At 56.1% G+C, this 20,591-nt stretch overlaps 2 protein-coding genes and 2 long non-coding RNA genes across 4 annotated transcripts; all 4 read left to right on the top strand.

The window, feature by feature from the left end:
- The first annotated feature begins 1,051 nt into the window (after positions 1-1,051).
- LOC135978407 (formin-2-like) lies at positions 1,052-3,131 on the top strand. Its single transcript, XM_065579349.1, has 3 exons — positions 1,052-1,141; positions 1,288-1,440; positions 2,355-3,131. The coding sequence occupies exons 2-3, from the start codon at positions 1,351-1,353 to the stop codon at positions 2,841-2,843; spliced, it is 579 nt and encodes a 192-aa protein (XP_065435421.1). The 5' UTR covers positions 1,052-1,141; positions 1,288-1,350; the 3' UTR covers positions 2,844-3,131.
- Positions 3,132-4,748: 1,617 nt separating this feature from the next.
- Positions 4,749-6,836, top strand: LOC135978406 (uncharacterized). Its single transcript, XR_010595801.1, has 3 exons — positions 4,749-5,811; positions 6,287-6,458; positions 6,612-6,836. It is a non-coding gene; the product is annotated as an uncharacterized LOC135978406 (long non-coding RNA).
- Positions 6,837-13,766: 6,930 nt separating this feature from the next.
- On the top strand, positions 13,767-15,142 carry LOC135978404 (RING finger protein 112-like). The gene is made up of 2 exons (XM_065579347.1): positions 13,767-14,590; positions 14,885-15,142. The coding sequence occupies exons 1-2, from the start codon at positions 14,342-14,344 to the stop codon at positions 15,140-15,142; spliced, it is 507 nt and encodes a 168-aa protein (XP_065435419.1). The 5' UTR covers positions 13,767-14,341.
- Positions 15,143-16,198: 1,056 nt separating this feature from the next.
- Positions 16,199-19,875, top strand: LOC135978403 (uncharacterized). The gene is made up of 4 exons (XR_010595799.1): positions 16,199-16,282; positions 19,168-19,224; positions 19,548-19,634; positions 19,754-19,875. It is a non-coding gene; the product is annotated as an uncharacterized LOC135978403 (long non-coding RNA).
- The last annotated feature ends 716 nt before the right edge of the window (positions 19,876-20,591 follow it).

Here is a 20,591-nt window from a genome sequence, read left to right on the forward strand (position 1 = left end):
TTCTAAAGCTCTGCAGTCAATGAATCTGATATTCCACCCTCACCGCATGCAATGTCTCAGCCCCCTTGGGATGGGGGGGGCCATTAGCACTACACATGCACCCCCTCATCAATCCTGAGCTGCCTCCTTTCCCCACAGCACATTAACTACTGGACCGTGTCCAGGGTGCCACGAGAGAGAGCCAGGGCCATCAGGAGCAGCGCAGCCCTGCTCACGTCCGTCATCTCCCTCCCTGACTTTGACGTAAGTGGCCTCTGAGCCCAGCTTCCTGACTCCAGGCGTAGGTGGGCTGGATCCAACGGGCTGGAGGATCTGCTGCTGCAGGGGCTGTGGGCTAGGAGTGTTCCTCTTGGGGAGGCAGAGTCAGAGCAGAGAATGAGCCTGGCTTGAGACAAGTTCTTCTTGTCCTGGTTAAGTGGCGACTCTCGCTTGTAAGGAGACCATGCTCCAGGTTCTTGCCTTCTTGTCATCCTGGAGCAGCTGGGGAAGCAAATCCTCCTGGAGGGCCCTGCCCACATCCCTGTTCTCCGGGCTCCCTTGCGGGCAGAGATAACTAAGGATCCAGCTCTAGCTCCTGTCCTCTAGCATCTCCTGCAGAGGGGTTGAGGGGAAGGAGAGTCCTGGCCCAGGCGGGGACTGGGAGCTGACAGGAAAATGCTGATGGAGTCCCCTCTCCCTCTCCCTTCCATTAGAACTCAGCCGAATTCCCCAGGATGGGCCACCACGTGGCACAGCTGGCTCTGTTCGTAGGTGACCCAGACGAGGACATCAGCCAGCAGGCCAGGGAGGGGGTTTACCGGCTCTACCAGCTCCTGCTGCGCCAGAGGGGTAAGGAACCCGGCTAGACGAGTGAGACTGGGACCCCAGCCAATTTCTCTCCGAGTGACCCCGGCTGGCGGATCAGTCTCTCTCTATCTCTTTCTGTGTTCTCCACTACCCCCGCAGTTCTGTTGGGCTCTGCCCACTGTGCAGCCACATATGGGATTGGAAGGACACAAGCCCTGCAACCAGAATGACCAATGTGTATGTGTCTCTCTCTTTCCCAGACCTGAACATCCATGAGGTCGAATACCTTTGGTGCTGGGACTGGCACCAGGACAACAGGCTCCTCGGCTATAAGAACACAGCCAGGGTGGGGGAGGTAAGGACGCTCTGCCAGGGCATGGCACAGCTCTGCAGGGCAGGTGACTGCCTCCTGGAGCCACGCAACAGAGTTGCCGTTCTAGGCCAGGATTTGGAGCCTGGTTCAGGGCAATCTGCTGAAGCCTCACATCTGGTTGGTTTCAGGTTTTTGCCAAATTGTTCTCGGAGGGGCAGAGAAGCTTCTTCCTGCAGACAACAGTGCTGGCCATGCACGACCCCCAGCTGCGTGTCAGCCAGGCTGGGCTGCTCCTCACTTACTCCCTCCTGGGGCAAGCCGAGCAGCTGATGGGGAGCAAGGTGAGCAGCTGCATTAGACTCAGGAGATTGGGGCGGGGCCCAGGCCTCATTCCCATCCTCTGGCCATTCGCCGGCCTGGCAGCAAGGCGACCGGTGGGGAATGAGAGTGAGAGCAGGTGCTCCTGGGAAGGGAGATGAATTCACCTCCATGAGCAGGAGGGAGCCAGCTTGTTCCCGGAGCAGCTCCAGCCCAGCTCGTTAGCAAGGCTAATGATTGACAAGCATTGCCTCAGCACGGACTTCTGTTCTTGGGAAGGGCAGCAGAGTCCTCTACGTGCCCTCTGCGTGCCTCTCCTGTCACCCGTGCCACCACCCAGAGTTGTTCCCATCACTGGCAGCCTGGGAGGCCAAGGACTGAAGGGTGATGGCGACTGAGCGGGCAGTTCTGAGGCACATGGGCGGGGGAAGCTCGTCCTGCTGCCGGCAGGGCTGGACTCGCTCTAGAGAGAACGGGAGGATTCAGTCAGCAGGGGCTGCTGATCTGCCCCATTCACCAGGGCTGCCATCCTGCGGCTTCAGCCTCAGTGGCTGGGATGACTTGGGGAAAGGTCTCAAGCTGCCCACATCCCACTTCACTGCTGCCAGAATCCCTCCGCCCCGCTAGAGCCCCCTCCCTGCCCAACCTGGGTGGGGGTGGAGGAGAGGGGTCAGAGAACTTGAGCTGTGGATTGGAGGTGGAACAGCTGTCAGGGGCACTGGCTGGGAGGTGGCAGGAGCTCCCCTACAAGGAGGTTGTTGGCACTGGAGGTCCCTTAAAAGGAAAACAAGACTCCATTCTGGGGGTCAGGAGGGGGACTTCATCCCTCAGAGGTGCGCGGGTGCTGGGTGGAATTGCTGCTGGTCCCAGGTGCCCTTAATTCCCCCTGATTCCACGGGGGCATCTGAGTCTCTGACAGGTCCTCGTTCCCTTGCAGCAGGAGGTCGTCACGGCCAACATAATGAATCAACTTCACATCATCCGGCACTTGCGCCAAGTGCCGGAGGCGCTGCAGGAATTCTGCCTCCAAGGCCACCAGCAACTCCTACTCCCTCTAAACGGGGAGTGTAGTGAGACTGAGTGGCCTCCCTCCGAGCAGGAGAGCGAGGGCCCCTCTACACGCCCCTTGGAGGGCAGAGCCTATATCACCCCACCCACCTTGCCTGTTGGCTGGCCACCGAGGCCTCTGGTAGACGCTGTTGCAACTGAGCGGCCTCCCTCCGAGCAGGAGAGCGAGGGCCCCTCTACACGCCCCTTGGACGGCAGAGCCTATATCGCCCCACCCCCCTCGCCTGTTGGCTGGCCACCGGGGCCTCTGGTAGACGCTGTTGCAACTGAGCGGCCTCCCTCCGAGCGGGAGAGCGAGGGCTGCCCTACACGCCCCTTGGAGGGCGGAGCCTATATCGCCCCGCCCCCCTCGCCATAAGGACCGGGGCGTGGGGTCGGAAATATAAAAGGCCGGCCCTTCACCACAGTTGGGGGACAGCCCGCAACAGAGGAGGACACTTGGCCTGTTCTCCAGAGTCCCCTAACCCCAGACATGGACGAGGACTGGCCCGGAGTACCCGCTGCGGTTTACCCCAAGGAGCCGGAAGAGGCCTGGAGGCCGCAGATACCAAACCCCGGGGAGGCAGGAAGTAGCCCAGGGGCAGCCCGGGAGCTGCTGGCTGCAGAGCCCGGCGCGGCTCAGTCGGCGTGTTGCGGCTGGATCCCCGCCGACGCAGGGGCAACCAATCCTGCCCCTGCCAGCACCTTGGGCTGGGACGCGGGGGAGGAGGGTGGGACCGCGTCCCCCTGCCACTCCACCCCGGGTGGCTGACCCCCTACACGGTGCAAGGGGGCTCTAGGCCAGGACAGGAACTGTTTGTTGGCTGGCCACCGGGTCCCCACCCAGGCCAGGGCCCGCCCTTGAAGTCTGGTTGTTTGTGGGGTGCTTGGGCCCCGCCCAGGCCTGAGCCACCCCCGATACAGTGTGTTGAGGGGCTGACCACTTGAGCGACCTCAGCCCAGCAGCGCCGGCTCTACCATTTTTGCTGCCCCAAGCAAAAAAAAAAAAAAAATACAACAGCGCTCGGACTGCCAAAGTGAGCAAAAAGAAAACCAAAAAACTCCCAACCACTTGGACTGCTGCCACCCGAACTGCCGAAGCAGAAAAAAAACCAACAACAACAAAGCTCGGACTGCCGCCACCCGAACTGCTGAAGTGCAAAAAACAAAAAAGTCGCCCGGCCTGTGCTGCCCCAAGAATGGACGGAATGCCGCCCCAGGCATGTGCTTCCTCCGCTGGTGCCTGGAGCCAGCCCCGCAGCCCAGGCCACAGCCTGGTTGCGACAGCTGATCGCTGAGGTGGGGCGGCTGCTCCACCCCCATGCAAGAGGGCGCTAGAGTAGGCCAGAGCGGCTGCAGAGGCTGGTAGCCAATCAGAGAAGGGCCAACTGAGAGCCAATCAGGGCCGAGATTAGAGCCAGCCAATCAGGACTAAGCTAGGCCCTATATAAAGGCTGCCCAGGCGAGCAGCAGGCAGTATCCCCCAGACCTTGATGGGAGAAGGTCTGTCTTCAGAGCAGTAGACCAGCATCTCCAAAAGAGCAGTGCTGGGCAGGCTGAAGGGAGCATACTACAGCTCCGGCCCAAGACCTGCCAGACTGCGGGCCCTGATAGAAAGGGCCTAGAGGGCCAAGAGGAGAAGTGGCCCAGGGACAGTTGGACAAAGGGAGAGCAGGGAGACTGCCACTAGAGGATCCCTGGGTTTGGACCCAGGATAGTTGGTGGGCCTGGGTCCCCCAGTTCCCTCTTGTACTGCACCTGGCCATGTGGTGGCTGAGTCAAACTGCAACCTCACTTGAGACAAGGGGCTAGACTTTGGGGGTTTTGGTTGGCCGCTGAGGCATGTGCAAGGACTGTTGCTAACCTGCTTCCTCCTCCCCGCCGGAAGGAGATGAGGATGGATTAGGGGGCACTGCTGGAGGGAAGTGGCCTGAAGAAGGACACCATCAAGCGGACTAGGCAGATTGTGCCACATGGAGAGTCCAAAATGGTGGAGAAAAGAGACTTCTATTGGAGGGCCTGGGTGGCTCGGCTTGCCGAACAGCAGAGGGAGTTGTTCTGGCTGCTGGGGAGGTCGGCACCCAGACCAAACAAGAGATCCGTCACCGAGGGCGAGAGGCCAGGAACGCTGAACTGTTTCGCCTGTAGGTGACAGGGACACTAAAGGAGGGAGTGTCCCTCCTGGGATGGGGCAGAGAGACCCCACCTAGAAAAGGCACCCCCTGTGAGAGTAACAGGGGGGCCCCCAGCTTGTTGGGTCTGTGGGGAGCTAGGGCACCTGAAGAGAGAGTGCCCCTACAGGACTCCCAAGGCCCAGGCCAGCCCAGAAGGAAGGGCTAGGGCCCAAACAAGCAGGAGTAGGGATGTGGCAGGGGGAAGACCCAGAAAGTGCTTCCACTGCCACCAACGGGGACATCTAAAGAGGCACTGCCCCCTGAGGCAGAAAGGGGGAGTGTCTGAGACAAGGGCTCGGTCAGAGACTAGCCACAGAGAAGAGGTGGTGAAGACGGAGGCCCCTAGAGAGAAAGGGGCTGGGGCAGAGAGGCCCCACCGAAATGAGGGAACCCACATAGGAGCCAGGAGGGCCCATGTGGGAACCCAAACAGAAGTAGGAACCCACGTAGGACCAGGGCGTTCAACAGTGCGAACCCAGACCCTACAGCTGGGAAGCTGCTGACTCCAGACTTTGGCGGGCCTGTGAGAGGAAAGGGATGCCCTGCAGGCCCCACTACGAAGGAAGCTGGGGTTATAGGGACCCCTTTCCTCCCCTCCCCCGTGAGCATTTTTTAAGGGGGAGGGTTTGTGGTGGGACGGCTGCCCCACCCCCATGTGAGAGGGAACTAGAGTAGGCCAGAATGGCTGTGCAAGCCGTCTTCCAATCAGGGAAGGGCCTACTGAGAGCCAATCAGGGCCGAGATTAGAGCCAGCCAATCAGGGCTAGGCTAGGCCCTATATAATGGCTGCCCAGGAGAGCAGCAGGTAGTGTGTCCCAGAATTTCATGGGGGAAGGTCTGTCTCCAGAGCAGGAGACCAGCATCTCGGGCTGGGCAGTACTGCATCTGGCCATCCGATGGCCGAGACAAATTGTAACCGGCCCTTGAGACAAGGGGCTAGACTTTGGGGGTTGCAGTTGGCCATCAAGGCAGGTGCAAGGCCTGTTGCTAACCCCTGCCCCTGGAATGGGGTGAGGATGGACTAGTGGGCACTGCTGGAGGCAGTGTCAAGCGGTGAGCAACGCGGCTCCAGATGCCAAGGGAGGACAAGAGACGGATGGGACGCTGCCAGCAGAGGGCGTTCCCCATGGACTGAGCTCATTCCCAGAGCGACCAGCGGGAGGCGCCATGCTGGTGAGTCCCAACCCTGTCAAAACCGCCCAGCCCTATTGTGGGCCCACTGCTACCCTGCAGACTCTGGTCAGGACCAGACTGGGCCAGCTGGAGTGGCCCTCTTCCTCTGATTGGGAGAGTGAGAAGGGGAAATGGAGCCTCCTGGCACTCACAGAAACTCTCTCCCCTCTCTGTGGAGCAGGGTTCTTCCCTCTGCCCCCCAAATTCCTTCATATGGGGCAGGACCTCTTTCCCTTGCACCCACTCCCCTCCTCCCTATCCTTGGTCTACCCCCGCTCATTCCCGCTGCGCCCAGGCAGAGCTCTCCCTGCCCCATATGGTGCAGAAAAGCCCTTGTGTCAGGGCCACAGCCCCACTGGGGCTCGGAAAGCTCCACTTTTGAGGAGGTGGGGGTGGGACAGAGGCTCAGGGCTAGCTTCACCTTCTGCCCTTTATTCTCCCCTTGGCCCTTCTATGGGGTCTCTGGGTGTCACAGGAATAGGAGCCTCCTTCCAGCTGTCTTTCAGGCCCTGGGATCTGGCACAGCCTCCCAGACGGGCGCTTCCTGTAGCTGAGCCACGTCAGGGAGCAGTGGGGACAGGTCACCTCGTCCCAGCAATGCCGGCTCTCAAAGAGGCTTAGATGGAAGACCCCAGTCCCTCATGGAGGTAAGAGCCATTTACTTCTTGGGGCGTGTGGGTCTCTTGGGGGAGAAATGGCATCCCCGATGCATAGCCTGTCTGGGAGCTTTCCCTGTCCCTGGATCCCAGCCCTGGTACAGAGCACTATTTCTCATCATGATATCCTCATTTTATTCTCAGAGGCAGTGTCCAGGATCCTGGAGACTGTTTCCTGCTGCAGGAGGTTTGAGCAGGGAGAGATCACTCACTGTCACGCCCCAGGGGTCTCCAACCCGGGTCTGCAGGGTTCATGGGAGCAGCCACACTCCAACCCTCCACCTGGAAGCCTGCTGAAAATTGCTTACCTCGGACCCATGAAGTTCAGCCCCAGTTTGAGGCTCCACTCCTGAGGTCCTATTGGAGGAGTCCCAGGAAAGCTCACTAGCCCCCTGGCCCTACGTAAGACAGCAGCAGGAACACGAAGCTGACTGAACACCAGGCCTCCTCCCGGTTCTGGACTGTGCGCTGCCTGGTTCTGCTGCCGCTCCCCTGGCTTGATTTCCTGGCATCTGAGTTGTGGTGGTGATCGCAAGTTTGTCTTTTGCTGCTCATCTTCCAGTATCCTGACCTGGCTGACTCTCCACTCCTGTCATGTGAGTGTGGACTCTGGCTCTGACCAGTAGGTCTGGCTGCCCTTGACCCAGCCATGACATTGACTTTGGTACAACTTCTCCATTGCCCCTTTCTGATCTCCAGGAAGATACACCAGTCCCTTGGCTCCCAAAGTCCCAGTTGCCCGCTATTCATGGGCTGAGGGGTAGTGCTTGTATCGCCCCACCCCAGCTGCTTTTCCTAGGGGAATCTCCCTAGAGCAGAAGAGAAATCTGCTCTTTTCTTAGGATCAGTCCCACTCTGGCCTCAGCTCGGCTACTTTGTTTACCTGGGGTCAGGCACCACTTTTGAAGCCCTTAGCGTGGGGGTGGAGGTGGGAGCAGAGGCTGAAGCTCCAGCAGTTTCCACCAAAGAACACCCCCCTGTCTTTCTATGCTCCGGCTAGGGCTCCCCATCCATCCTGGAGCTGAACACCAGATGGGAGCTGATGGATTGTCCTAGAGAAATAGCCCCGCAGGCCGCGTGTTGGAGACCCCTGGCCTAGACAGACACTCAGATATTTCCATCAGCCTGCTCAATGGCAAATGCAGCCACCCAAAGAAGGGAAGAAGAATGGAAGTGAAAGAGTAAAGCTGGACCATCCGCTGAGCTGCTGCAATCCAGTGAGCAGAGCCGGGGAGAGAAGAGGGAGAACTCGAAGGTGGCTGGCGGCAGTCGGGAGGAGAAGCAGTTTGGGAGCCAGGAGAGAAGAAATAAATAGTTAATGACAAATGCTGCCGGCTTTCTCTTGTGTGGTGAAGGGTTGAAAAGGGGTCTCTTTACTATCAGGCTAAACTTTAAAATAGCTGTGTATGGGCGAGGGGGGTGTCTATAAAGTTAAGAGGTCAGTCTAGGGGCTTGAAGTCCCAGATTCTGGGGCTATTGCAACTCCCTCAGGTGGCAGCAGTAGTGAGCGCTTGTCCTCCTTTTCTGGACTAGCCACCAGATAAAGGACACGATACATGTGGCCAAGGAAAGACAGAGGCAGTGTTGCCTGTTAACATGGCTCTGGTGGGGGAGCACGGCAGGTTACTTTGGACTAGGTAGGAACCACATGTCTCCAAACCTGCACCTCCCGAGGCTCCAGAGACTTCGCTCCCGATCCCAGAGCGTCCTCAGAGTCCTACAGCGCCAGATGGAATCTGGCCTCTCCCCCCACCTCAGCAGTCCAGAAAAAGTTATTTGTAGACATGTTCTGTGTCCTCTCCTGCAACACTCCCCTCTTGGCGACTAATGCAGTCACAGAGTCAGGCTCGGATATTAGGAAACACTATTTCACTAGGAGGGTGGTGAAGCACTGGAATGGGTTCCCTAGGGAAGTGGTGGAATCTCCATCCTTAGAGGTTTTTAAGGTCAGGCCTGACAAAGCCCTGGCCGGGATGATTTAGTTGGGGATTGGTCCTGCTTTGAGCAGGGGGTTGGACTAAATGACCTTCTGAGGTCTCTTCCAACCCTGACATTCTATGATGTCTCTGTCCCTCTTTTATACTCTCTTTCAGTTGCTAGAAAGATCGTTGCTGTGTCATGGGGGTCAGGCAAGCCCATTGGTCAGGCAGTACCCTACTGACTAAGTGCCCTCTCCAAGGAGTCTCTCAGAGTGGATTCTTCCTGATGGGCCATCAACACCTTTCTGGCCCTCCTTTGTTTCTACTGTAAAGCTGGCTGTGGGCGTCTCCCAACCTCACAACATATTTCAGAAACGTACAGAAAGCATAACTTCCCATACAATGACAGCACATCCCATCCAACAGGTTATTAATGTTCAACAGATCCAGACATTTTACATACCACCTCACAAGGCATGCATAATACAAAACATCTCATAATCATATCAGTGTCGAATACTGTGTGCTACTGAGGGATACAGGGTTCCAGAGTGTCAGTGGATCATGGCCAATGGCAGTAAAAGCCCAAAGGAGATGCTCCCGTGGAACAGCCTTTGGTGACAGCAAGGTCCCCACTGAGAACTTCAGTGCGACTCTGCAGCTGTTACCCACCTGTCCCACCCCAGCATCAGCTGCAACTCAGTGCTTTTTGAGTGGCTTCATGCTGGCTGCATGCATAGACAGCAGATAAAATCTGCTAAATCTTTTCTTTCCCAGAAAGAGCCATTCCCATGTTTCTTTCGATTTCCACCCGCGTCAGACAGGAAACAAACCCAGTGCAGAGTGGAGGGTGTCACGGCCGTGATGCACTCTGAGAAAACCCAACAGCATTCACAGCTGGCTGTGTAACTTTTCATTGTCTGATCACTGCCTTCCTGCCTCCCAGCCTGAGATCCAAAGTGAAGATGTGGGGTGTTGAGAAGTGGCTTGCCATTAGTAGGGTTAAGAGTTAGCACCACATTGAGATGGACTGAGGCCAGCTCGCGCCCCCCCCGCCCCCCACCCCCCCGATAGCTGTTGTGTGAGGCCCACTACAGACTGGGGCAGACGTTAGTTTTTTCTGGAACAGCCTTCTAAGAGGAGCAGTGAGGGCAAAAAACCTAACTGGCTTCAAGACTGAGCTTGATAAGTTTATGGAGGGGATGGGATGACCAGACTGCCCACCATGGCATGTAGCCGATCTGTAACTGCTAGCAGCAAAAATCTCCAACAGGCGGTGATGGGACACTAGATGGGGAGGGCTCTGAGTTACTACAGAGAATTCTTTCTCAAGTGTCTGGCTGCTGGGTCTCCCCCACAAGCTCAGGGTCTAACTGATCGCCATATTTGGGACTAGGAAGGAATTTCTCCCAGGTCAGATTGGCAGAGACCTGAGGGGAGGGGTCGCCTTCCTCTGCAGCACGTGGCACAGGTCACTTGCAGGTTTAAACTAGTGTCAATGGTAGATTCTCTGTAACTTGAAGTCTTTAAACCACGACGGGAGGACTTCAGTAACTCAGCCAGAGGTTTGGGGTCTATTACAGCAGTGGGTGGTGAGGTTCTGTGGCCTTCAATGTACAGGAGGTCAGACTAGATGACCTTCTGACCTTAACGTCTATGAGTCTTATTGAGTGGTTCACCCTTAATCTAAAGAACCAAAACCTGGGAAATACCAGACAGGAGACCATCAAACAGGAGTAAAAAGCAGTAAAAAGCCTCAGCAAAGAGCTCCAGGATACATAGCAGGGCTCATGTGGCAGTGAGTTCCAAAGACAAAAGGACCCATTCATAAGATCATGTTATCTGAAGAAGCCACCCCAGAGACAGCTGCATCTCAGCGCTGGGCGAGCCATCCCCATATAGTGTTGCTGTGCTGCTGTTCCTCAGCTGTTCCACCCCAGAGGTGACTGCATCTCAGCCCCAGGTGACCATTACCCAGCAGTGGAAAGAGTTCAATATTTGCTAAGGGTTTTTGTTTTCAGTTCTAAGAAATGCCTCATTTCTAAGAAGAGGCAGTTGGGATGTCATTTCTGGATGGAGAGGCAGTGGTCACATCCAGAAATTCACTAGGGGGGTGTATCTCTGGCCAAGCTGTCCGGCCCCCCAAGTTGATCACAGTTCCTGGCACTTTCAGTGCCTTTTAAAGCACGTGCACTTCCAGACCCTGCTGCTCCAAAGAGCCCGTGGGGGGATCTGGGGAATGAAGATTCTCTGCACCCTCCAGTTTCTGTCACTTGCTTTTCCAGCCTGGCCCCATCTCTCCGGGCCTCTCTGTGCTCCCCTCCCACACGCACTCTGCCTCCCACCCCCTCGCACTACAATGTGAGAGCAGGGCCGCCCCACCCACCTTCAAATCCCCGCCAGCTAGGCTGCTGGAAGGATAAGACACAGGGAGTTACGCTTTTGTTTCTCAGACAAAATTTTGCCTGCACAGAGAGAAGCGGAGATTTGGCCGGCTAAGAGCAAGAGGCTGAGGTCGTGTGGAGGGTGTTTGCCCCAATCTAGCCCATCCCCCCCCCCAAGGAGCAGGATTGTCCCCCCCACTCTATCCCCCTCCCCCCTCCCCCGCCAAGGGGCAGGATCGTCCCCTCTGCTTAGGGTTACCATATTTCAGCAAGCAAAAAAGAGGACGTGAGGAGCCCCGCCCTAGCCCCGCCCCTGCCCCTCCCACTTCCCGCCCCCCCAGAACCCCCAACCCTCCCCCCGTTCCTTGTCCCCTGACTGCCCCCTCCTGGGACCCCTGCCCCTAACTGCCCCCCAGGACTCCACTCCCTATCTAAGCCTCCCTGCCTCTTGTCCCCTGACTGCCCCAACCCTTATCCACACCCCCACCCCCAGACAGACCCCTGGGACTCCCACGCCCCATCCAACCACTCCCCACCCCCTGACAGCCCCCCCCAGAACTCCCAACCTATCTAAACCCCTCTGCTCCCTGTCCCCTGACTGCTCCGATCCCTCTCCCCACTCCTGCCCCCTGACAGCTCCCCCCCAGAACTCCCAGCCCCCCACCCCCCTCCGCTCCTTGTCCCCTGACTGCCGCTCCTGGGACCCCTGCTCCTAACTGCCCTCCAGAACCCCACCCCCTACCTAAGACTCCCTGTACCTTGTCCCCTAACTGCCCCCTCCTAAGACCCCCCCCAACTGCCCCCCAGGACCCTACCCCCTACCTGTACCCTGACTGCCCAAAACTTTCTCCACTACCCCCAAAAAGCCCCCCCCCGTTTCTTGACTGCCCCCTCCAGAACCTCCCTGCCCCTTCTCCTGCCCCCTGGCCCCCTTACCCTGCTGCTCAGAACAGGGTGTTGGGCTCTGTGCGAGCCGGACACGTGTCTGCGCTCCCCAGCACAACAAAACCCGGTCCCTGGCCCTGCACAGTGCTGCTGGACCGGGCTGCAGGGGAGAGCTGCCGGCTCAGAATGCAGGGCGGATCCGGCTCCTCTACAGCTGCTCCGGAGTCCAGCCCGGGACTTTCCTGCAGCCCTCCCAGCTGCTCGCTCTGCTCTGCCGGGGGAGGGGGGAAATCCCGGACATTTTGAGTTATTTACAAATTCCCCCCGGACGCTATTTTTAGCACAAAAAGGAGGACATGTCCGGGTAAATCCGGACGAATGGTAACCCTACCTCTGCTCTATTCCCCCAGGTTGCAGGATTGTACCCCCGCAGTCTATTCCCCACCCATGGGGCAGGATCGTCCCTGCTTGTTCCCCATGTTTCACCCTCCCTAACTGTGCTAGGGCATTGCCAAGTCACATGATAAGTCCTGGCTCTCTGTGGGGCGGAAATTCCCTGCAGCTGGGGGTGGCGGGGTGGGACAGGGTCAGTTCGGACCTTGCCCTCTGTCCAGCAGAAAGATAGGCTCAGACAGCGGCTAATCTACCCCCAACGCTAGGTCTGGCTCATGGCGTGATTTGAAACACTGTCAAACTCTGACCAGTTCAACCAGCTAAAACCCGGGCAAACCCTTGGGCCTGTGGAATCCCCTAGAACAGTGGCTTGTTTTGCGTTAGCCGCGATCGGGACATTTACAGGCACAAGCTAATCTATGGAAGGAGAGCCGGCCCCTCAGATGTTCACCCCCCCACACACACACACACACAAAAACGAGGGGTTCTATATATTTGCTTGCCGGTCTTTGGAGACGCTTTTCCAGCCCTTGCCACAAAGACCAGCAAGCAAATATATAGAACCCCTCTTTTTTAGGGGGCTGGCTGATAGATTTCGTCCAAAGAGGGAGGGAAACAAAATTCCCATTTTCTATCTTGATGGGGGGGGAGGGAGTGTCCACTTAGGATGAAAAAACGAATTGGGCTGGCCCTGGTGCTTGCTCAGGAGACATCACTGATGGTAGGACAGATAGAGCCGGTCCCCTTTGGGGCCCATCGGTGGCTGGGAGGGATCCCAGGGTGGGAAACTGGGGAGTCTCCAGCAGAAAAAGAGGAGACTTTTGTGCTCCAGGACTAGAGCCCAGCGTTAGGGGAGTGGGGTTGGGCCAGGGCATGTTCTATCCCCTTTCTGTGCCTCAGTTTCCCCCACCCAATGCCCAGGGCTCTGTGGGGGTGAGAGGGTGAATTTGCTCTCACGCCAGCTGGAGGAAAGCTCGGCCAGTCAGCACCCAGCTCACTGCATGATGAGAAGGAAGCTATTTCCTTGTTAGGCCCTGAGCGTGGCCTTTCCTAAGGCCGAGCTCGGTGCCTCCCGGACTCGGGCTCCAGGAGCCCTTGTGTCTCCCCAGCTGCCCTCGGCAGCGAGTCTGACTGAGATCCAACTCCTCTCAGAGGCTTGTGCCCCTGCTGGGCGTGGCACTGCCAGTGATTAACCCCTGGCACATGGCGTCTGCCAGGCCGTAGGCAGCAGAGAAAAGTCCAGTGTCACCAACAGCCCCAGCGCTAGGGTAGGCTGGGCACAAGCCAACAACACGTGCTGTGATACAGCCAAAGAGCGTCGGCCATGCTCCCAGCCCGGTGGGGGGTGGGGGAGTGGGTGTCTCTCCAGGGACGCAGAGACGCTGACAGAGTGCAGGGGGCCATGGGGGATAATCAGCTGGACGTGAGCCCCCGTGCGACACTGTGGTCAAAGGCGCTAAGGATGCCCAAACAGGGGAATCGCGCATAGGAGCAGAGAGGTCAGTTTACCTCTGGATTTGGCGCTGGTGCGACCGCTGCTGGGGTCCTGTGTCCAGTTCCGGAGCAGTCCAAGAAGGATGTGAATATATTGGAGAGGGGGCAGAGGGGGGCCACGCAAATGGTTAAAGGATTATAAAACGTGGCCTGGAGTGATAGACCCCAGGAGCTCAAGCTATTTAGCTTTCCAAAGAGAAGCTCCCTCCTCCCAGGGTGACTTGCTCCAGTCTAGAAGCACCTACGCGGGGATCAAATATTTAATAATGGGCTCTTCAGGCTAGCAGAGAAAGCTCTAACGTGACCACATGGCTGGAAGTTGAAGCTGGACACATTCAGCCTGGAAAGAAGATATCCGTGTTTACCAGGGAGGGGAATTAACCATGGGAACAATGTACCAAGGAGTGCGGTGGATTCTCCCTCGAGGTGGGATGTGTTTCTAAGAGATCTGCTCTCGTTCAAACAGGAATTAACTGGGGGCAGTTCTCTGGTCTGTTATCCAGGAGCTCAGCCTTGGTCCCTCCTGGCCTGGGAATCTACCAATCTCCGCCATGACTTCTTGGAATCCGTCTTCTCGCTCTGGTGCTGCCCGGTGGACAGGGACACAAAGTGGGCAGGTAAACTGAGTCACACAGCTTGTTCACAGAAATATTCCCATGTTCTCTCGCTCCTCCCCAGACTCTGCTGCCAGGAAGGGGCACACCTGGGCTAGAGATCAGCCGTCCTCCAGCAGAGCCCTACTGCTCCGGGTGCCAGGTCCTGACCCAGTAGGTTTCCCCCACTCAGTGGGTCTAGAGAGATGGATCAACTCCGGGAGGACGTCACCTGCTCCATCTGCCTGGATGTCTTGGACGACCCCGTCTCCATCGAGTGCAGCCACAACTTCTGCCAGGGCTGCCTCGTGGCTCACTGGCGCGGGGTCTCGGCCCAGGGCTACCAGTGCCCCGAGTGCCGGACTCCCTGCTCCAGGGACAGGATGACCCCAGACACGTGGCTGAGAGCCCTGGTGAAGAAAATCACAGAGCCCCTGCGGGAAGAGATGGAGCTGGTGAGACCAGACAGGCTGAATCAGGGGAAAGGGGCGCAGGGCGGGGACTGGCTGGATCAGGGGGTGGGGAATGGGACACGGGGCCTTTCCTCTCTAGGGGGCGCAACCTCTGATTTGGAGGGCAGGGGACTGGATGGCTCACGAGGGGTGGAAATGGCTCAAGAGGATCTGATCTGAGGGGCAGGGACTAGTTGGTTCAGGGGATGGGAATGGGGCACGGGGCTCTCATCCAGAAGCAGGGATTGGCTGGCTCTGGGATGGGGTCCGAGCTCTGACCCTGCTCTGTCCCTGCAGCAGGGGCCGGGGGCTCAGCCAGAGCCGGGGCGCCCGGTGCAGCTGGTTCGTCTGGATGACAAAGGCAGCCTGATCCTGTACGAGGAGGCCCTGAGCCTCTGCCTGGAGCAGGGTGGGGTGGGGGACGCCCCCGTCTGCCTGGTGTCCATCATCAGGGAGCAGCGCCGGGGAAAATCCTTCCTGATGAACTTCCAGCTGCGCCGGCTCCAGAGCCCGGTGAGTGGGGACAGGAGCCCCAGCTATAGCCCCATGGCCTGAACCAGAGACCCCACCCACCCCAGCCAGGGCCCTGCCCCTTGCAACACAAACCCCACCCACCTCGGCAAGGGCCCCCTCCCCCTCCACGACTGGCCATGCCCCTTACAGCAAAGGTCCCCTCTCCCCAGGCAGGGCCCTCCCGCTGTACCAGGCCCAGGGCAGAGCAACTGAGGCCCCACCCTGCAGCCATGGCCCCTCCCCGTGCACCACAGGCCCCACCCTCTGGTCGTGGCCCCTCCCCCTGCACCACAGACCCCACCCTTCAATCAGGGCCCCTCCCCCTGCAGCACAGGCCCCACCCTCCAGCCATGGCCCCTCCCCATGTACCACTGGTCCCATCCTCCAGCTGTAACCCCACCCCCAGACCCTTAGAATTCCACCTCCTCCCCCAGTGTCCCACCACCCTGCCCCCTGAAAATGCCAGACCCAATCCCCGTTCCCTTCTGACCTTGCCCTGGTCACCCCCTACAGGAGGCTGTGGATGCGTCATGGATGGGCTGAGACGACGAGGCCCTGGGGGGGGGTTGAGTGTCGCAATGGGACAGCGACCGTGACGAGGGGCGTGTGGATGTGGGACCAGCCCCTCTGGGTCCAAGCCCAGGGGAGGAGGGTGAGTGGGGCAGGGAAGCCGGCAGGGGAATGGGGGATGCGGCAGTAGGGGAGGGGAATGAGGGTGATGTGGGGGGAAGATTCTAAGGGGAGCAGGGGACTGGAATAGTGGGGGGGGGGGGGGAATGGGGGAGTCTGGAGGGGGTAAAGTCCTGTGCAGGGGCAGGGGGACGGGAGGGACTGGAGGAGGGGGGGAAAGAAATGGGCAGATGGGGATAAGGTCCCAGCCCTGTAGTTCCCTACAGACTCCCTGGACCTGCAGCGCCGCATGGAGACCAGCATCAAGCTCTCTGTGTTGGGCATATTGCTCAGCTCCTACTGGGTGGGGGAGCTGTGCTGCGGGGGATGGGACTGAGGGCTCTGCAGGGGGTGCCGTGCTGTGGGGAGCGGGGTGAGGGGGCCAGCAGGGGGGCTGTGCTGCGGTGGGGTGAGGTGTGGGGTTGGCAGGGGGGCTCACCTTTTCTTATTATTATTTTCCAGATCTTTAACATTTCCAGTACGTTTAAGCAGGCGGAGGCAGATTATTTGGAGGTGGGTGGGGCAGAGGATACACACAGCTCTACTGACACGGACCTGCCAGCCAGGTCTCTGTGGGGGGACCCAAGATCCTGGGTGATGTAGGGATTGGAGGGGGGCAGTCTAGAGGCTGTTATTGATGTTTAGAAAGTCCCAGAGATCTTGCCCCAGGCTGGGATTCGAGCAATGAGTCTGAACAGTAATACGTGAGCAGTAATTAATCAAATATTAGTGACTGTCATATTTCTGGTTCTTTATCATGACCTGGTGGCTATTTGTCATTAACCGATTAGCTCTGGTTCTCACTGCTGAGTGCTGGACCTGCTGGGGGGCTGGTGGAGAAGAGACTTTTGTGTCCCGGTTCACTCCCCTAAGTGATCTGAAATGCTCCTGCAGACTCAGGTCTCCGGGAGGGTCAGGTAGCCTTGTGGTAGCTTTGGTGACCCAGAGCTGAGGTGGGTGGAACCAGGGCTGATGAGGGGGGGAACCGGTACAAATTACCGGGACCTGGCGGTCCGAAAGGGGGCCCAGGACCCAGCGGTCCGGAACGGGGTCTGGAGCCCAGGTTTCCCCCCTTCTCGTCGGCCCTGTTTAGCCGATCCGCCCTTGCTGATCGCCCTTCCCCGCCCTCTCAGTGGCCCTGGCACCGTGCCACCATGGAGCAAGGGGTAGCCCAGATACAGATGCCCCCAGAAATCAGCATTTCTCACAGAACATGCCCAGCCAGAATGTCGTGCTCAGCCAAACCAGGGCCAGCAGAGTTAAGGGAAATGCCCGCCCAACCGTACCTCGGCCTTCTTGGGCTTGCGCTCCAATATACCTGTGGCACCCAGCCCTGCTCTCTGCCTGTGCCCCATATGGGGCAGGAGCCACCTGCACATGCCCTGCACCCAGACACTGAGTCTGGATGGGCAGGAGCCAGCCCTGGGCACCATGCATCGCTCTGCGTTAGTTAAGGGTTTGTGATGGGAAAAATGTTCCATTGGAATCTTCCCAACCAGCCCTAACCCTAAACCTATGTCCCATCCCCCAGCCCCACCTCTGTGTGTGCTTCATTCCCCCTCCCCCCGTGCCAGGGGTCTATGTGCCCCCCATTCTCCCTGCTCAGCACCCAGAAGTCCCTGCTACCTTCCTTCCCCAGAGTGATTGGCTCATTGGCTGCTGATGCTACTCACCAGATCTAAATGGAAATTGGGCTTTCCCGTTTTCCAATTTCCCCCGCCCCCAAGTCAGTAGCGTTCTCTCAACTGTTGCCCAGCGTGTCCCCTGAAATTTGGGAATTGATCAGATGTGGTCTCAAAAAGTGATCACGATACAGACAAAGAGAAATGCCATCCGGTTGTCTTTTAGGCCTTTTACTTCACTTAGCCAATTAACTAACTTGTATAATTGGTTATTTTATATTCATTAATAGCTGCCAGTTATTGATTATTTGTGAGTCACTACTGGCTATTAGCTGTTTGTTATTTCGTACCCACCATTAGTTGTCAGTTGATTTCATAGTGACCATGTGGGGAGATGGAAAATAAAAGTTTTGTTGAAAAATGGAAAGCTGACAAAATCAGAATGTTTTCATGCCAATTTCCACTATCAAAGAACAGCCAAATGTTAGCATTTCTTGGGTTTCTCTCTGCACGTTTTTGGGTTCCACTCATTGTTTCTCAGGTTTCGATCTATGATTTTCAGCCTTTGGTTTTCAGTTCTCGTTCATTGTGTTTTGGTCCATGCTTGTCAGTTTTGTGGCTTTAGTTATCACCACTCCCATTTCATTTATTGGGTTTCATTCTTTGATTGTCAGATTTTGATCTCACTGGTTTGAGGGGAGCGGTTCATTATTGGTTTTCTGCTTTTTGTTTATTGGTTACAAGATTTCAGTGTTTGTTTACAGAGCTTCATTTATTAGTGTCTCTCTACTGATTACCGGCTTTTAATTTTTCTTGATATATTTGGAGTGTTTAAACTTTTTTTTCATTTCTGCTGTTCACTTATTGCTTCTTTATACTATTGGTTTCTGTCTTTGACTATTCATTTTCTAACTTTGACTTGGTTTTGTGACCTTGATCTGGTTTTCATACTTCAATTATTGGTTTTCTGTTTTGGCTATTGGTTTTCTGATTTTCATGACTACTTTTCTGGCTTTGATGATTGGACTTCTGCATTCAGTTATTGCTTTTCTGATATTGATTACTGGTTTTCTGTCTTTCACTTTGGGGTACAGTATTTTGACTTTGATATCTGGTTTTCTGACTTGCATTGCTGGTTTTGACTCTTTGACTACTGGTTTTCTTATTTCAAATACTTATTTTTTATTGTTGGCTTTCAGACGTTAATTCCCCATAAGTTGCTTTGATTACTGTTTTTCTGACTTTGATAAATGCTGGTTTTCTATTTTTGACCATTGGTTTCTGGCATTAATTATTAGTGTGTTGATTTTGTTAAGTGATTGTGTGATTTATTTCACTGCTTTTCTGGTTTCAATCATTGGTTTTCTGATTCCAATGACTAGTTTTCTTCTTTTCATTATTTCTTTTTGGTCTCCAATTGTTGGCTTGATGAGTTTGATTTTTGGCTTTCTGTGTCTTCTGTGACTGCTTTTCTAGAACCACTATTGGGTTTTCTGAATTCAGTTATTGCTTTTATATCTTTGATTACTGGTGTTGAGTTATTGTTGTTTGAAATGATGTTTTCTCTCTTCATTTTGTCAATTTTTCTCTCTTCAATGATCAGTTTCCACTGAATGTTGTCTGGGATCCCTTTAGTTTCAGTGGCATTTATTTCACTCATTTATTTTGCATTGCCAATCTTGATTGGTCACATGTGCGGGGATGGTTTGTTCAAGATGGAAAAATGTTGCTCGCTCTCTCTCTCTCTCTCTTTCTCTTTCTCTTTCTGCATCTCAGATGTTTATTCAGGTTGCGAAGGAGGTTGGAGGGACCTGCAATCTGGCCCCAATCCAGGTGGATCCTTGTTTCCCATCACCCCCCATATGAGGATATAATGCTTGTTCCACCCCCCACCAGTCCTGTTATCCCACCTGATTCTTACTATTCCTATTTACTGTCTCTATTGCCAGAGCACCTCAGAGCCCCCGTCCTAGACCCAGACCCCATTGTGTCAGATGCTGGACAAAGAAACAGCCAGTCCATTGTTCTCCCTCCACGCCCACGTCATGTCCAGGGTCTCAGTGTCCGTGGCTGGGTTGGACAACAGCTTCCAGCTCTGGTCTCCTCTCTGTGCCCCCAGCCCCAGTGTGACCCTTCTCCTGTGCTCTCTGTTGCAGCGCCTGGACCTGTTGGTGCGAGATTGGCAGCTCTCTGGAGCCTACGGCGCGGACGCGGGGCAGGAGTATCTTGGAGAAATCACACAGGTAATGATCAGATACCACGTGTGTTCATGGAAACAGCAAACTTTGGGGCGGAGCTGAATGTTTCCACAGCGGGTCTGATTCCCTGCTGACGGCCACAAATGTTGCTTTGACTCCCGCAGGACCTGGAGGTCTCTGCTGAGCAGCCCCTGGTGTTGGAAGCCCTGAGGGCGAGCGGCACCCGGTGCTATCTATTGCCCCACCCTGGCACTCAGTTCACCAGGAGCAGGGCAGGGACGCCAGCTGGTAAGAGACCCTCATCTTCTCCCCTCTCAGGAAGCAGTGGCCATTGGGATTGGGGCCGGGGTCTTTGGCCTGATTGGGGGGGTTGGGCACTGGCCGTGGGCCTGGTTTGGACAGAAGATGGCCCAGAACAAGACAGGCACCAACACCCCAGGTCAGGGGAATGAGCTGGAGAGGAGGGCAGGGGGTTCAGATTTGGAGCCCCTGCTGCGGGAGGCAGATAGTGGGAAGAAACCATCACACCTCACTCTGGGTAAGGGTCTGTCCCAGCCGTCAGCACTGGGAACCTCTGTATGCAGGGGATAGATAGATATGAGGATGTTTGGGGATAGATAAAAACAAACTTACAACAGGTAATTTTGCGAGATTACAAAAGGACACAGAGGTTGACTGATTTACAGCCGGGTCACCGAGATCAGAATCCAGCCCAGATCCCATCGACCTCAGTAGATAAATAACATGGGCGTAGATCCTGTGCTCCGAGCCACCCCCTGCATCCCTCGGTCACAAGTTTTTTTGGTTTTCATTTTCAACAAGTGGAAGAAAAATTGATTTTCATACTTTATGTTTGTTTTAAATATTTTCTCCTCCCCTGATTCAGTGCGTGTGTAGAGGGGACAATTTGGGGGCATTTCCTCTCATTTCCCCACTGATTTTAAAACAATCCTAAGAGGTTAGGGAGGTTAGAACACCCCCAAATCCCAAACCAACAGTTTC

This window comes from Chrysemys picta, unplaced genomic scaffold (assembly GCF_011386835.1).
Source record: "Chrysemys picta bellii isolate R12L10 unplaced genomic scaffold, ASM1138683v2 scaf244, whole genome shotgun sequence".
NCBI lineage: Eukaryota > Metazoa > Chordata > Testudines > Emydidae > Chrysemys > Chrysemys picta.